The 12,913-nt window shown below is 44.0% G+C and overlaps 1 protein-coding gene across 11 annotated transcripts in view; it reads right to left on the bottom strand.

The window, feature by feature from the left end:
• Positions 1-4,066, bottom strand: part of ZC3H14 (zinc finger CCCH-type containing 14) — a 39,972-nt gene extending 35,906 nt beyond the window's left edge. For all 11 annotated transcript variants that reach the window (XM_027972103.2, XM_060418478.1, XM_027972105.2 and 8 more), the window contains exons 1-2: positions 3,901-4,066; positions 3,518-3,560 (exon numbers count right to left, since the gene is read on the bottom strand). In XM_027972103.2, the coding sequence (XP_027827904.1) occupies positions 3,518-3,560; positions 3,901-3,936 (79 nt within the window). In that variant the 5' untranslated portion in view covers positions 3,937-4,066. The remainder of the gene's footprint in view (positions 1-3,517; positions 3,561-3,900) is intronic.
• Between the last annotated feature and the right edge of the window lie 8,847 nt (positions 4,067-12,913).

The raw sequence follows: 12,913 nt of genomic DNA, 5'->3' as shown, positions 1-12,913 counted from the left end.
GAATGAAACCGTATCAACTCTTAACAAAAAGTTGTTCACTTTTGTATCCCACTCAATGGTTTGAAAACAGATACTCAAATATTTACTAAAGGATCATTTCCATAACCTTAAAGGTTTTAGGATTCTAACACAAAGAAAGGGATTAGAAAGTTACTCTTTTCAGGAAAATTATGCATATACATACAAATAATTAAGTAGCTAATTGTAAATGAATAACATATCAGTTCAGTTCAGTCGCTCAGTTGTGTCCGACTCTTTGCGACCCATGAACTGCAGCACACCAGGCCTCCCTGTCCGTCACCAACTCCTGGAGTTTACCCAAACCCATGTTCATTGAGTCGGTGATGCCATCCGACCATCTCAGCCTCTGTCATCCCCTTTTCCTCCTGCCCTCAATCTTTCCCACGTCAGGGTGTTTTTATTTAAAATTTTTATTTAAATATCTTTTTATTTAAAATATCTATTTAAATATTTAAATATTTTTATATTATTTAAAATATCCCTGCTCACCCACTTAATCAACATTTATGAAAAAAATTAGGCACTCTGCTAGGCCACTGGGACACAACCAATATGATGTCTCTGCCCTCAGGAAACATCCAGTTAAGAAGCAGAGGCAAACAAGCTGAGAAGCTGTGCTAACCTGTTAACAGCTGGCACAGATCAGTTCTACAGAAGCATACAGCAGTGACTCCTGTTCTTCTGTTAGCTCATCAAGTTTCTATTATAAGTAATAACAGAAACATCAAGGACCAGGAAGACTTGAGTTCTTAGGTCTTGTATCTGCTGCTGACCAAGCTTATTTAGCTCTCCCAAGATATTTCATTTCATTATTTATAAAAAGAAGTAAATTACTTGCCATCCACACTTCAGCATTGTGTTCAGGTAACAGAAATGTATGAAAATACTTTCAAAACTATAAAATATATGGTCTCTCTACTACATTTCACATTGGACTATGGCAAGTTTGTAATCAGCTTTTTAAGAGGCTTAAAATTCTTGTTGAGATTTTTTATAAATGATCAGAATCGTCACTATGATTGTCAACCCAATTAACATGTCTTTATGCTTTCATGTGCTACAATTAAGAAGGTTCTCACTGCAGGTTTTCTGTGGGTTTCTTTTTGAGTTAAATCAAGCTCCTGGCACAAAGCTGGCATCCATTAAATGTTGAATTAATAAAAGAATAAATCAGTGCTGGTTCAGCTTCATCTTTAACCTCTAGGTCTCAATTTTCTTATCTGTTAAATTCTAATAACAATCTTGACAACAAATAATTAGTATGTGGCCAACCATCTGGTCTCAGGGCCCCCTTTATACCACTGAAAATTATTGATGATCCCTAACAGTTTTTATTCATGTGCGTGTATCTACTGATATTTACCATACTAGAAACTAAAACTGAGAATTTTTTATCAATTCATTTAAAATAACATACCTATCCCATTAACAATAAAACCATTTATATGAATAGTATATTTATCAGTAACTAAATTTTCCAAAAGAAAATGCAAAAAATACATTTTTATAAATTTCTTAAACATCTGGTTTAATTCTAATTTCTACTTTTGCATTTAATCTGTTGTATGTTCTACATGAAGAATGTGAAGAAAATCTGATCTCATAAGATATGCAATTGAAAAATGAATATCTTAGTAGCCTTTTCAGAAAATGTGGATATTTTTCTGTGATGCTACACCAAGTCAACAAGCAGTAGTTTTTTCAAGGTTAGCGGCAATACAAAAACAAAACTTTATCACTGACTTTTTGTACTTTGTTACACGAAAATCCATTGATCCATCCTGTACTTTGAATTTTTTTATCCCTGTGCAATTTTAAAACATCTTGCATTGGTCATTTGAAAACATAATGGTCTGTGAGCTATACAAACCACTGCTGTGGTGGATACCTTTCATTATTCAGCATAAAAGAATCACTTGCTGATATTATCACACTGTCAAACTTAGAGGAAGACACAAATTTTCTGAAATTCTGATTTTCATCTGAAAGCTCAACCCTTGTCACTGGCAACAAAGTCTATTAATTCTTTATCTTTGCTCACTTTCAAGAAAATGTCTGCCAAATACCCCAATGTATGGAACTAGCATGTCAGTCCTTCTTGGAAGTTAAAAATGATGTTCTAAAGGGTAAAGTGGGGGGAGGAGATAGATAAATATTAAGTATGTGATTAACACAAACCAACTACAACATATAAAATAAATAAGCAACAAGGATTTGCTGTAGAGCCCAGGGAACTATGAAGTTTTTTAACAGTGTGCAATGGAAAATAATCTGAAAAAAGTACATAATTGAATCACTGTGCTATATGCTTAAAGTTAACACAATCACAATGTTGTATATAAACTGAACTTAAAAGAAAAAAAAAAAAATCCATGAAAAAAAATGGCTAGTTCAGTTCTCAACCCAATCATACAAATTTGTTTCAAGACAATCCATCATGCTTCTGTATGGCAGAAACACTTTTGAGTACTCCCTATTTCCTAACACTGCATATTAAAAAGATGTAATCAAAGAGAAGGTTTAAAAGAATATTTTACTTTATCACTTATCTTCTTAAGTGAAACTAGCCTTTTTTTTTTCTTTGCAATTCCAAGTGGAAGGGTGGTGAAGAATATGATGATTTCTTGTGACCTTTAGTGTGAGATGCTGATTCGGGCTAAGGTACCTGTAATTTCACTCACCGCTTTTACACAATCCAAATGCCAGCACAGTGAAAATGGCCAATACCTTCCTTGTCAGTACTAATATGAAAATAATTTTGACTTCAGAGACTCTTGGGATCTCCCACACCTCGACAATCACTATCATGAGTGTAAGCTATTATTTCTATAGGAGGCACCGGCTTTGGAGCCAAACAGACCCAGGTCTCAATGTATAAAACCCTGCTCAAATCAAGCACTCAAAGCCTCAGTTTCCTTGCTTGTGTAATTCAGGATGTTACCACTTACCTTTCACCGTTCTCCTGGGGATTACGGTGACCTAATGCATATAAAACAATTTTAAGCACAGTGCCTGGCCCAGAGTCAACACTCAAATTACAAAACGTTAAAAAAAAAAAAAAAAATGAAAAGAGCTTACTGTGGGGAGCTAAAAAAAAAACCGACAGGAAAAAATACAAAGAGACCCGAAAGTTAACCTCAACGAACCATGACAGAGGCAAATGCCGAAAAGCATTCACATGCAAAATAGTAACCCAGGAAAATAAAAATCGAATAAACACGAAGGAAAACATGACAGAGCCTCAACAGAAGATAAACAATTTCAAAAAATGTGTTAGAAAGGAATTTGGGGGACGGCACAAAAAGACAGACACACAACACGCTGCCCGGAGAGCCGTCAATGACGAGACCTAGGAAAGCAAAAGCAACCAGGGGGGATGAGATCTGAAGGCAAAAAGGGCGTCTGTCCAAAATCAAAGGTCTGACAGGAAAAATGCGGTCACTCGAAATTAAACTCGCCGAACGCGCCACAGTCTGTTAAGCTAGTAACAACTTACCGACGTACGCTCCTAATTCTTGCAATTTCCCCTTAATGGCACTCTGAGGGCGAAAAGACAGACAAACGTGTGAGAGACCGGCGGCCCCGGGGACGCAGCCCGGCCGCGGCTCGCAGGCGCCCGGCCGCCCCGCGCAGGCCCCCCGCCCGGGCTCCGGCCGCGCCCCCGCGCCCCCCGCCGCTCCCTCCTCTCGGCGGCCGCGCTCCCCGAGGCCGCGGCTGCGCCCAAGCCCGCGGCGGCCCGGCAGGAGCGCTCCAGCGGCGAGCAGGCCGCGGCGCCCGCGCCGGGCCCACCGCCCCCGTTACTCCTGACGACCGCGAAGCGCCGGCCCGCCGCCGCCCGGCCTCCCGCCTCGGCCCCTCCCGCGCCGACGCGGGTCTCACCCGGATCTTACGGCTGATCTCCGTGCCGATCTCCATGGCTCCGCGGCGGGAAGCGGCGGGCACTGCGCGGCGTCCCGCGGACCAGGGGCCGGGCGCCGGCTTCCTCGCCCGCAGCCAGACCGCCACCGCCGCTCCCGGCCGCGCGCCCTGCGTGACCCGCCCCCACAGGCTCGAGCCCCGCCGCGCGCGCCTGCGCCTGCGCCTGCGCCTGCGCACTGGGGGCCCGCGGGGCGTGCGCCCTGGCGCCCTCTGCTGGGGCGCGGAGAGCGGCGGCCCGCCCTTTCCCCCGCCTCTGCAGGCACGTGGGTGACTTTCCGACCTTCCCTTTCCTCGCCCACACTCCCTGTTGGAATTTAAGTACGTTTAGCATATTCAATTCTGAAAGAGATGGGAATACCAGACCACCTAACCTTCCTCTTCAGAAATCTGTATGCAGGTCAGGAAGCAACAGTTAGAACTGGACATGGAAAAACAGACTGCTTCCAAATAGGAAAAGGAGTACCTGAAGGCTGTATATTGTCACCCTGCTTATTTAACTTCTATGCAGAGGACATCATGAGAAACGCTGGACTGGAAGAAACACAAGCTGGAATCCAGATTGCCAGGAGAAATATCAATAACCTCAGATATGCAGATGACTCCACCCATGGCAGAAAGTGAAGAGGAGCTAAAAAAACCTCTCAATGAAAGTGAAAGAGGAGAGCGAAATAGTTGGCTTAAAGCTCAACATTCAGAAAAGGAAGATCATGGCATCCGGCCCCATCACTTCATGGGAAATAGATGGGAAACAGTGGAAACAGTGTCAGACTTTATTTTTTTGGGCTCCAAAATCACTGCAGATGGTGACTGCAGCCATGAAATTAAAAGACGCTTACTTTTTGGAAGAAAAGTTATGACCAACCTAGATAGCATATTCAAAAGCAGAGATATTACTTTGCCGACTAAGGTCTGTCTAGTCAAGGCTGTGGTTTTTCCTGTGGTCATGTATGGATGTGAGAGTTGGACTGTGAAGAAGGCTGAGCGCTGAAGAATTGATGCTTTTGAACTGTGGTGTTGGAGAAGACTCTTGAGAGTCCCTTGGACTGCAAGGCGATCCAACCAGTCCATTCTAAAGGAGATCAGTCCTGGGTGTTCTTTGGAAGGAATGATGCTGAAGCTGAAACTCCAGTACTTTGGCCACCTCATGCGAAGAGTTGACTCATTGGAAAAGACTCTGATACTGGGAGAGATTGGAGGCAGGAAGAGAAGGGGACGATGAGATGGCTGGATGGCATCACTGACTCCATGGACGTGAGTCTGAGTGAACTCCAGGAGATGGTGATGGGAGGCCTGGCGTGCTGCGATTCATGGGGTCGCAAAGAGTCGGACACGACTGAGCGACTGAACTGAACTGAACTGAAGCATATTCAAAAGCAGAGACATTACTTTGCCAACTAAGGTCCGTCTAGTCATCTAGTCAAGCCTATGGTTTTTCCCATGGTCATGTATGGATATGAGAGTTGGACTGTGAAGAAGGCTGAGTGCCGAAAATTGATGCTTTTGAACTGTGGTGTTGGAGAAGACTCTTGAGAGTCCCTTGGGCTGCAAGGAGATCCAACCAGTCTATTCTGAAGGAGATCAGCCCTGGGATTTCTTTGGAAGGAATGATGCTAAAGCTGAATCTCCAGTACTTTGGCCACCTCATGCGAAGAGTTGACTCATTGGAAAAGACTCTGATACTGGGAGAGATTGGGGGCAGGAGGAGAAGGGGACGACAAAGGATGAGATGGCTGGATGGCATCACCGACTCGATGGACGTGAGTCTGAGTGAACTCCGGGAGTTGGTGATGGACAGGGAGGCCTGGCGTGCTGCGATTCATGGAGTCGCGAAGAGTCGGACACGACTGACCGACTGAAGTGAACTGAACTGAAACGTGCCAGGGAAGGATCCCTGGTTTTGGTGTGAGATCTGAATTTGAATCCAACCTTCACTTGCGGTTTAGAGTGATACTCATCTGGATACTCAGTCTCGAGTCAATTTTCCTACCTGTGATATAAAGGCTGCCTCCCAGCGGTTGCATTATAATCACACTTGGAGGGAAAAATGGAATACCCAGTGCCTCACAGCCAATTCATCACGGTCGTTTCTTTGACGCCACAACTACCCTGGTTCTGTGTCTGGTTCTGCTTCTCTGTTCCCATATCCCTCCGTGGCCTTTTCCCCAAATTCAATCTTAATCTTGCTGCTCCGCTCTGAAATCCCTTTCTTTGGAGAAATCTTTAATTTTCAGGACTTCTACTCTCAGCTTTGTAATGATCATAGTTGAATATTCCATCAGCCTTGTTGTTCACTTGCTCAGTCTAGACCGACTCCTTGAGACCCCATGGACTGCGGCATGCCAGGCTTCTCTGTACTTTACTAGCTCCTGGAGTTTACTCAAACTCATGTCCATTGACACAGTGATCTCATCCAATCATCTCATCTGTTGCCTCCTTCTCTTCTTGCCCTCAATCTTTCCCAGCAAGAGGGTCTTTTCCAATGACTCAGCTCTTTGCATCCCGTGGCGAAAGTATTGGAGCTTCAGCTTCAGCATCAGTCCTTCCAATGAATGTTCAGGATAAAGTTCCTTTGAGATTGACTGGTTTGATCTCCTTGCAGTCCAACGGAGTCTCAAGGGAGTCTTCTCCAGCAACACAGTTCGAAAACATGAATTCTTCAGCACTCAGCCTTCTCTATGGTCCGACTCTCATATCCATCAGCCTCGAGTTCTCACCTAAACCCTAGTCCCAAATTCCAGATAAATACAAGCATTTGTGTTTGCTCCAAAGCTAGCACATCAAAACTGAAATCTTCCTCATCTTCCCCTTCCTCCACTCAGATTGGTTTCTGCTCCTGACATTACTGTTTCTATTAATAGCAGTTTAATTTTCCCTGTCCTTGATCATAAACCTTAGAATCAGATTAAGCATAGAAAGCAGTCTCCCTCCTGCGCATATGCTCTTATCTGGAGGTTCAATTAAGGAAGAAGCCCCTTTCAAGCTTGATTAGATTGTAAGCAGAATTAGTGAAGCTTAAGAGTGAGGGTCTCAGCTTTTTCCCAGCTGTCAGGACACAGATGTTCCCAAACTTCCTTACCATGGCCTTCTCCAACATCGCTGCTCACTAAATCAAGCTTGGAGAGAGAGACTCCGAGCTCAGGGAAGGCCTCAGTCCTTCTTTTAAGGGCTTTTATTTTATTAAATCAGGGTTTCCCAGGTGGCTCAGTGGTAAAGAATTTGCCCGCCAGTGGAGGAGAGAACGAGAGACATGAGTTGAATCCCTGTGTCAGGAAGATCCCCTAGAGGAGGGCGTGGCAGACACTCAAGGATTCTTGCCTGAAAAATCCCATGGACAGAGGAGCCTGGTGGGCTACAGTCCATGGAGTTGCAAAGAGTCAGTCAGTCAGATCACACACACAGTATTCAATATCCAAGGGCCTGACACCCAGACTGTGATTTGGAGTCTTAATTCCATTTGCAAAATTCATCATCCAGAGGACTTCCCTGGTGGCACAATGGTTAAGAATCCTTTCAAAACAGGGCATGCAGATTCTATTTCTGGTCGGGGAACTAAGATCTCACTTACCATGAAGCAACTAGAGAAGCTGAAAGGAAGACCAAGCACTTTCAAAAAAGAAAGAAAGAAAGAAAATCCTTCATCTGTTCCTATTCATTCAGTTCAGTAGAGTTCAGTCGCTCGGTCGTGTCCGACTCTTTGCGACCCCATGAATCGCAGCACGCCAGGCCTCCCTGTCCATCACCAACTCCCGGAGTTCACCCAAACTCATGTCCATCAAGTCGGTGGTGCCATCCAGCCATCTCATCCTCTGTCGTCCCCTTCTCCTCCTGCCCCCAATCCCTCCCAGCATGAGAGTCTTTCCAATGAGTCAGCTCTTCACATGAGGTGGCCAAAGTATTGGAGTTTCAGCTTTAGCATCATTCCTTCCAAAGAACACCCAGGACTGATCTCCTTTAGAATGGACTCGTTGGATCTCCTTGCAGTCCAAGGGATTCTCAAGAGTCTTGTCCAACACCACAGTTCAAAACGATCAATTCTTCACAGTCCAACTCTCACATCCATACATAACCACTGGAAAAACCATAGCCTTGACTAGACAGACCTTTGTTGGCAAAGTAATGTCTCTGCTTTTAAATATGCTATCCAGGTTGCTCATAACTTTCCTTCCAAGTAGTAAGCGTCTTTTAATTTCATGGCTGCAGTCACCATCTGCAGTGATTTTGGAGCCCCCCAAAATAAAGTCTGACACTGTTTCCACTGTTTCCCCATCTATTTCCCATGAAGTGATGGGACCAGATGCCATGATCTTCGTTTTCTGAATGTTGAGCTTTAAGCCAACTTTTTCACTCTCCTCTTTGCTTTTTCACTCTCCTCTTTCACTTTCATCAAGAGGCTTTTTAATTCCTCTTCACTTTCTGCCATAAGGGTGGTGTCATCTGCATATCTGAGGTTATTGACATTTCTCCCGGCAATCTTGATTCCAGCTTGTGCTTCTTCCAGCCCAGTGTTTCTCATGATGTACTCTGCATAGAAGTTAAATAAGCAGGGTGACAATATACAGCCCTAATGTACTGCTTTTCCTATTTGGAACCAGTCTGTTGTTCCATGTCCAGTTCTAACTGTTGCTTCCTGACCTGCATATAGATTTCTCAAGAGGCAGGTCAGGTGGTCTGTATTTCCATCTCTTTCAGAATTTTCCACAGTTTATTGTGATCCACACAGTCAAAGGCTTTGGCATAGTCAATAAAGCAGAAGTAGATGTTTCTCTGGAACTCTTTTGCTTTTTCCATGATCCAGCGGATGTTGGCAATTTGATCTCTGATTCCTCTGCCTTTTCTAAAACCAGCTTGAACATCAGGAAGTTCACGGTTCACGTATTGCTGAAGCCCGGCTTGGAGAATTTTGAGCATTACTTTACTAGCATGTGAAATGAGTGCAATTGTGTGGTAGTTTGAGCATTCTTTGGCATTGCCTGTCTTTGGCATTGGAGTGAAAACTGACTTTTTCCAGTCCTGTGGCCACTGCTGAGTTTTCCAAATTTGCTGGCATATTGAGTGCAGCACTTTCACAGCATCATCTTCCAGGATTTGAAATAGCTCAACTGGAATTCCATCACCTCCACTAGCTTTGTTCGTAGTGATACTTTCTAAGGCCCACTTGACTTCACATTCCAGGATGTCTGGCTCTGGGTGAGTGATCACAGCATTGTGATTATCTGCGTCATAAAGCTCTTTTTTGTACAGTTCCTCTGTGTATTCTTGCCACCTCTTCTTGATATCTTCTGCTTCTGTTAGGTCCATACCATTTCTGTCCTTTATCGAGCCCATCTTTGCATGAAATGTTCCCTTGGTATCTCTAACTTTCTTGAACAGATCACTAGTCTTCCCCATTCTGTTGTTTTCCTCTATTTCTTTACATTGATCACTGAGGAAGGCTTTCTTATTTCTCCTTGGTATTCTTTGGAACTCTGCATTCAGATGCTAATATCTTTCCTTTTCTCCTTTGCTCTTCACCTCTCTTCTTTTCACAGCTATTTGTAAGGCCTCCCCAGACAGCCATTTTGCTTTTTCGCATTTCTTTTGCATGGGGATGGTCTTGATCCCTGTCTCCTGTACAATGTCGCGAACTTCTGTCCGTAGTTCATCAGGCACTCTATCTAGCAGATCTAGGCCCTTAAATCTATTTCTCCCTTCCACTGTATAATCATAAGGGATTTGATTTAGGTCATACCTGAATAGTCTAGTGGTTTTCCCTGCTTTCTTCAATTTAAGTCTGAATTTGGCAATAAGGAGTTCATGATCTGAGCCACAGTCAGCTCCTGGTCTTGCTTTTGTTGACTGTATAGAGCTTCTGCATCTTTAGCTGCAAAGAATATAATAAATCTGATTTCGGTGTTAACCATCTGGTGATGTCCATGTGTAGAGTCTTCTCTTGTGCTGTTAGAAGAGGGTGTTTGCTATGACCACTGTATTCTCACTCTCTCTCTCTCTACTAGCCTTTGCCCTGCTTCATTCCATATTCCAAAGCCAAATTTGCCTGTTACCCCAGGTGTTTCTTGACTTCCTACTTTTGCATTCCAGTCCCCTATAATGAAAAGGACATCTTTTTTTGAGTATTAGTTCTAAAAGGTCTTATAGGTCTTCATAGAACCGTTCGACTTCAGCTTCTTCAGCATTACTGTCAGGGCATAGACTTAGATTACTGTGATATTGAATGGTTTGCCTTGGAAATGAACAGAGATCATTCTGTCGTTTTTGAGACCGCCACCAAGTACTGCATTTCAGACTCTTTTGTTGACCATGATGGCTACTCCTATTTATTAGCTGCAGGCAAGTCACAGGTGCTGTCTTACCCTCAAGAGTGTAAACAACAGGGGCAGGAATCTTGAGGCCACCTAAGGTCTGTTGACCACATGGTCCTTCACCTCACAGAATCCTTTTCTTCTTCTGAATTTCTATAACATTCGTGGGAACTGCTAATATGACACAAGATCTTTTCTGTGATGTCCATTTGTGGGTATATGTGTGTACATAAGAGCATTTGTCCTCTCTAACAAAAGTATAAACTCCTGATAGATCTGTACTTCTCCCAAATTTCTTTCAGGATGCTGGACACATAGGAAGCACTTACAAAGTGTTTGTAGGATAAAATAATGACCTGAATTACAAAAGCATTCTTCATGGGTAAATCCAATGATCATGCACTCATTCAAAATGCGTGAGAGGCACAGAGCGGAGTGTCTAAGAACAGGAATGCTGGAGCCAGACCGTCTGGGCTTGAATCCCGGGTCTGTTACTCCCTCTGAGGCCTTAGGCAAGTTGCTTATCCCCTCTCTGCCTTAGTTTCCTCATCCGTGACCTAAACGTGATACCAGTTTCTTTTTCACAGAGTCATTATCAGAATGAAGTTAATAATCGTGAAGTATTTCGAACTGTGCCTGGTTCATTGGCAGTACTATGGTTGTTGATTAAAAATTAAGCGCCTCCCCTGAGTCAGATGCTGTACTAAGCAGCAGAGCACAAAGATGAGCGAGCCCGAATCCCTGCACCCGAGACACACACAATCCGAAAGACGGGTACGTTGCTTCTCTCTCTTTACCTGCCATTGCGGTACTAAGAATGGAAACACGTGTTTTGCCATTACTGGGCATAAAATCCTTCGTCGATATGTAGATAATATTGAAAGATCATTTTTGGAGTGTTCTTTTTGAAAAACAGAGAATGTTTTCATTAAAACGTATTCAGGATAGGGAAAACTTGTATGAAAATGTGTTCAAGAAAGAGTTAACTTTCAAGACAGTCTATTTAAAATGGCAGAAAGAAACTTGCAAGCTGCTTAAGAACTTGCATATTTAGACCTCAAGAGTCTGTCTGGATTACAGAGGGGACAACACCACCGAACCGTTGGGGTTCAGTGGTCTGACACTGTTAAGTGCCTAAGACACGTTTTCATAAACCACACTGCATCCAGAGGAAGACGAACTTAACAATGCTCGAGAAAAACCATTGGAGAAGCTAGGAGTAGGTGTTCAGCTTGAGAAAGACTAAGCAGGACAATGAGAATTGTTTTCCAGCATGGAAGAGCTCTCTGGTTCAAGAGGAAAAACCTATATTTGCTCTAGGAGATTGGATGAGGACTAGATTTCAATCAATCACAGTTAAGGGCTGTCTGAGAGAAGATGACTAACAAGGGCATTGGTTTTGAAGTCAAAGAGGCCTGAGTACCAACCTCAGCTGCATGGAATCCCTCGTTCTTTCACACCGGTCCCCTAGCATCTCCAGCCTCTGATCAGAGCAGAATTCCAACTGGGTACCGCCCGCCTTTTTGCACATGAGGGGAGAGGAGGTCAGGAGAGGGGTGTCCTTCAGCCTGAAATACTTTTCTCTGTTTTTCTTGGAATGCCTGAAAGATTAGTCACTCAGTTGTGACCGACTCTTTGCAGCCCCATGGAGTGTAGCCCACCAGGCTCCTCTGTCCATGGAATTCTCCAGGCAAGAATACTGGAGTGGGTGGCCATTCCCTTCTCCAGGGGATCTTCCCCAACCCAGGGATTGAACCTGAGTCTCCTGCATTGCAGGCAGATTCTTTATCATGTGAACCACCGGGGAAGCCTAGTGAACTTACATTTGTCCTTCCAGACTCAGCCGGAAGCTGATCATAGCGATAAACCAGATATTCCCACTCCACTTAGAACAGTGGTCCCCAAACTTTTTGGCACCAGGGACCGCTTTCATGGAAGACAATTTTCCCACAGCCTGGAGCGGTGGAGGGGTGGAAGGGGCGGGGATAGTACTGAGATGATTCAAGCACAGTACATTTACTGTGCACTTAATTTCAATTAGTATTCCTTCAGCTGCACCTCAGATCATCAGGCATTAGATTCCAGAGGTTGGGGACCCCTGACTTTAAATATCTACCTATTAAGTATACCTGCCTACTAGAATTATTCCCCTGTTCCTCACTTTGGCCACTTGATGCAAAGAACTGAGTCATTGGAAAAGACCCTGATTCTGGGAAAGATGGAAGGCAGGAGAAAGGGATGACAGAGGATGAGATGGTTGGATGGCATCACCAACTCTATGGACATGAGTTTGAGTAAACTCCAGGAGTTGGTGATGGACAGGAAGGCCTGGCGTGCTGCAGGTCATGGGGTCGCAAAGAGTCAAACACGACTGAGCGACTGAACTGAGTGCTCCTCATGCCGCGAGTCTTTGGGAACTGAGCCAGGCATCTCATTTGTCTTTCTCTTGCAGCATCTGGGTTCTAAGAAAAGCGGTTTGAATGAACAAGTGTTTTCATTAGTAAATATTATGTGGCATGTCCAGCCTTGGATCAAAAGTCCTTAAGTGTAGGGAACTCCAGTCACAACACTTGTTTTTGCTATTGATATTGACATATTTGTCTTCAATGTCTTGTCCAGTTGAACAGATATATTGCCAGCATCATCATTTCTCTGATTCCAGGGGTATCTAGCCC

The sequence above is a fragment of the Ovis aries genome, chromosome 7 (assembly GCF_016772045.2).
Source record: "Ovis aries strain OAR_USU_Benz2616 breed Rambouillet chromosome 7, ARS-UI_Ramb_v3.0, whole genome shotgun sequence".
Lineage (NCBI taxonomy): Eukaryota > Metazoa > Chordata > Mammalia > Artiodactyla > Bovidae > Ovis > Ovis aries.
Note: the sequence above shows the minus strand (reverse complement) of the source record. Positions and strands in the feature narration are given on the sequence as shown.